General features: G+C 45.2%; 1 protein-coding gene across 1 annotated transcript in view; it reads left to right on the top strand.

Annotated features, from left to right (window-relative positions):
• Positions 1–387: 387 nt before the first annotated feature.
• Positions 388–2,487, top strand: part of LOC107112914 (L-lactate dehydrogenase B chain-like) — a 28,189-nt gene continuing 26,089 nt past the window's right edge. Inside the window, exons 1-2 of the mRNA XM_015414123.1 lie at positions 388–431; positions 1,310–1,450. Of these exons, the coding sequence (XP_015269609.1) occupies positions 1,325–1,450 (126 nt within the window). The 5' untranslated portion in view covers positions 388–431; positions 1,310–1,324. The remainder of the gene's footprint in view (positions 432–1,309; positions 1,451–2,487) is intronic.

The following is a 2,487-nucleotide window of genomic DNA, read 5'->3' as shown; positions in this document are numbered from 1 at the left end:
GAAGAGTTGTGTGCGTTTTCATTGATGGGACCTGGGCTGCCACTCTGAACTGCGTCATGATGACATTTGCATACCGTGCTCACGTTCACGAACAGTGCAAATCGATGTCAATTCCCGAGCAGTTTTGGAACAGAGGAGTCGACGCGGTGATCTGTAACGTTATGAAATAACCCCATTAAGAAACTAATAAAGAATGTTGCAATCAGAGGGAAACTGGGTTGAAGTAGAGATGTGAAGGCCTGGAAAAAAACCGGAAAAATTCGGGGGGGAAACGGGTTTTTTCCGTTTTTTTCCTGAAGCCTTTTTGTTTTTATCCAAAAAATTGGAAAAATTAGGATCTTGGGCTGTGTGGAAAGTACTGATTAATTTTTTGACATTTTCAGGAGGACCGTCAGAGGGCCACAAACCAAGGAGAACAGCCGGCAAAAAAGGTAAATTATAGTTCGTTAATTTATGAATGCAGTCTGTTACTGGAAGCCAAAAGCCTTGAATAACTTTGCAGGACCACCAGTTATGAAAGTAGGTTGCTTTAGATCCGCACTGATTCCAACACTGCGGCGACAAGGTGGGTATCAAGTGAGCTAGTTTAGCTGGTGTTAAGTACCATCTCAACAGGATCTTCATATTTGTCTCTATAATGTATACGGATTTCGACTATGAGTTCTGATTTTGCCAAATAACGTTCCATTGATCCTCGGAAATCTGGCACTGAAGGTCTTTGGACCAAACAAGATGCATTTCTTCCTTTAGGAGGTGTGATTGTCAGAGGAAAATAAAAAAGTTTCAGTTTTGTTTTTGCATGTGGGTGGGTATTCTGTTTGTAATAATTGTTTGGATACACTATATTTTTAATATGCTAGGTGTGATAATTTCATGCCAAGTAAAAATGTCCAGAGTCATATTTTATGTTCCTAAAGTAACAGAATGACTTTCAATCTAGAAAAGACAAAAGTAATGCTAATGTAGCTTTTTTTTCCCAATTTTTCTGAAAATTTCCTCTTTTTTCCGGAAAAAACCCGGGTTTTTTCCCAAGCTTCAAAATTTCCGGAAATTTTACATCTCTATTTTTCCCAAGCTTCAAAATTTCTGGAAATTTTACATCTCTAGGTTGAAGTGACTTCCTCTAATGGGTGTGTGACAAGCCAAAAAGCTATTGCTGCGCCTTGCTGGCTTTCTGTAAATCTCCTCTCCCCCGCCCACCGCGGCACCATTGTATGTCTTGAAACTTTGGGGAATACGACCCCCCCCCTTCAGAGTATGCAAAAACCTGCTGTTGTTTCACCTGTCCCCATTCTCTCTGTCTTCATAGGGAAAGTGTTCCGCAATGGCTTCCCTGAAGGATAAACTGATTACGCCAGTCGCGGCGCCATCGACCCAGCCGAACAACAAGATCACCGTGGTGGGAGTCGGTCAAGTCGGGATGGCTTGTGCGATCAGTGTCCTGGTGAAGGTACAGTGCACACCAGTGCTGGGATAAATTCTGGGACTTCGGCGCCATTGGTTGGATCTTATGAGCTCCACATTGGGTGCAAGAGGGAGGCAGGGCGATCGCATCAGCTTCCCTAGTCACTCTGTCTCCATCTCATCATGAATGTGTGTTTATTATCCCACCCGTTTGGTGTAGTGGTTAGGAGCACGGCCTCTAATCTGGGAGAACCGGGTTTGATTCCCCCACTCCTCCACATGCAGCTGCTGGTGTGACCTTGGGTCAGTCACAAGTTCTCTCAGAGCTGTTCTCTCAAGGGCAGTCCTCGAGAGAGCTCTCTCAGCCCCACCTACCTCACAGAGTGTTTGTTGTGAGGAGGGGAAAGGAAAGGAGATTGTAAGCCGCTCTTGAGACTCCGAGTGAAGGGCGGGGTATAAATCCTCCTCCTCCTTTAGGATGGCATATGTGGTTCTCCCCCCCCTTCTTTTTATCCTCACAACAACCCTGTGAGGTAATTAATTACCATTTGGCATTGTGTGTAGAATATTCAAGAGATCTTGAGATTGTCTGGCAGCAGCAAGTCCTAGCTCTTAGTTGGCGAGCTAGGCTCGTTCTTAGGGGCTGTAGACGTCCTGGAACAACTGTAATATTAGAGTCCGCCGCTCTTAACCACCACGCCAAACTGGCTCTCACCCAGTGATGTGGGTGAGGCGAAAAGAACACATCAGGTTTGCCTGGTGAAGTTAATGGTCGGGAGAGTCTGGGCAGGTGTATAGATTCTGCCCCCCCAGGCCATTCCAGGGATGGGGGGAAAAACTGTACACTGGCTCAATACATTACACAATAACCCAGAAAGGTAGGCTCTCTGGATTTCAGAACCCTATAGCCACCAGGATCTCTACTTAATCCCTCGCTAGCCTGAAATTAGAGATCCACAATCTCAGCTGGCATGTGGGTTTACACATTAGCAACTCTACTCAGAGGTGCAACTTTTTACCTAGGTAGCGTATATGGTCAGCGGGTTAGGCTACAAGATCTAGGCTTAGAATTCAGTTACACAT

This window comes from Gekko japonicus, unplaced genomic scaffold (assembly GCF_001447785.1).
Source record: "Gekko japonicus isolate JY-2015 unplaced genomic scaffold, Gekko_japonicus_V1.1 scaffold4148, whole genome shotgun sequence".
NCBI classification, from domain to species: Eukaryota; Metazoa; Chordata; class Lepidosauria; order Squamata; family Gekkonidae; genus Gekko; species Gekko japonicus.
This window is presented reverse-complemented; position numbering and strand designations above follow the sequence as displayed.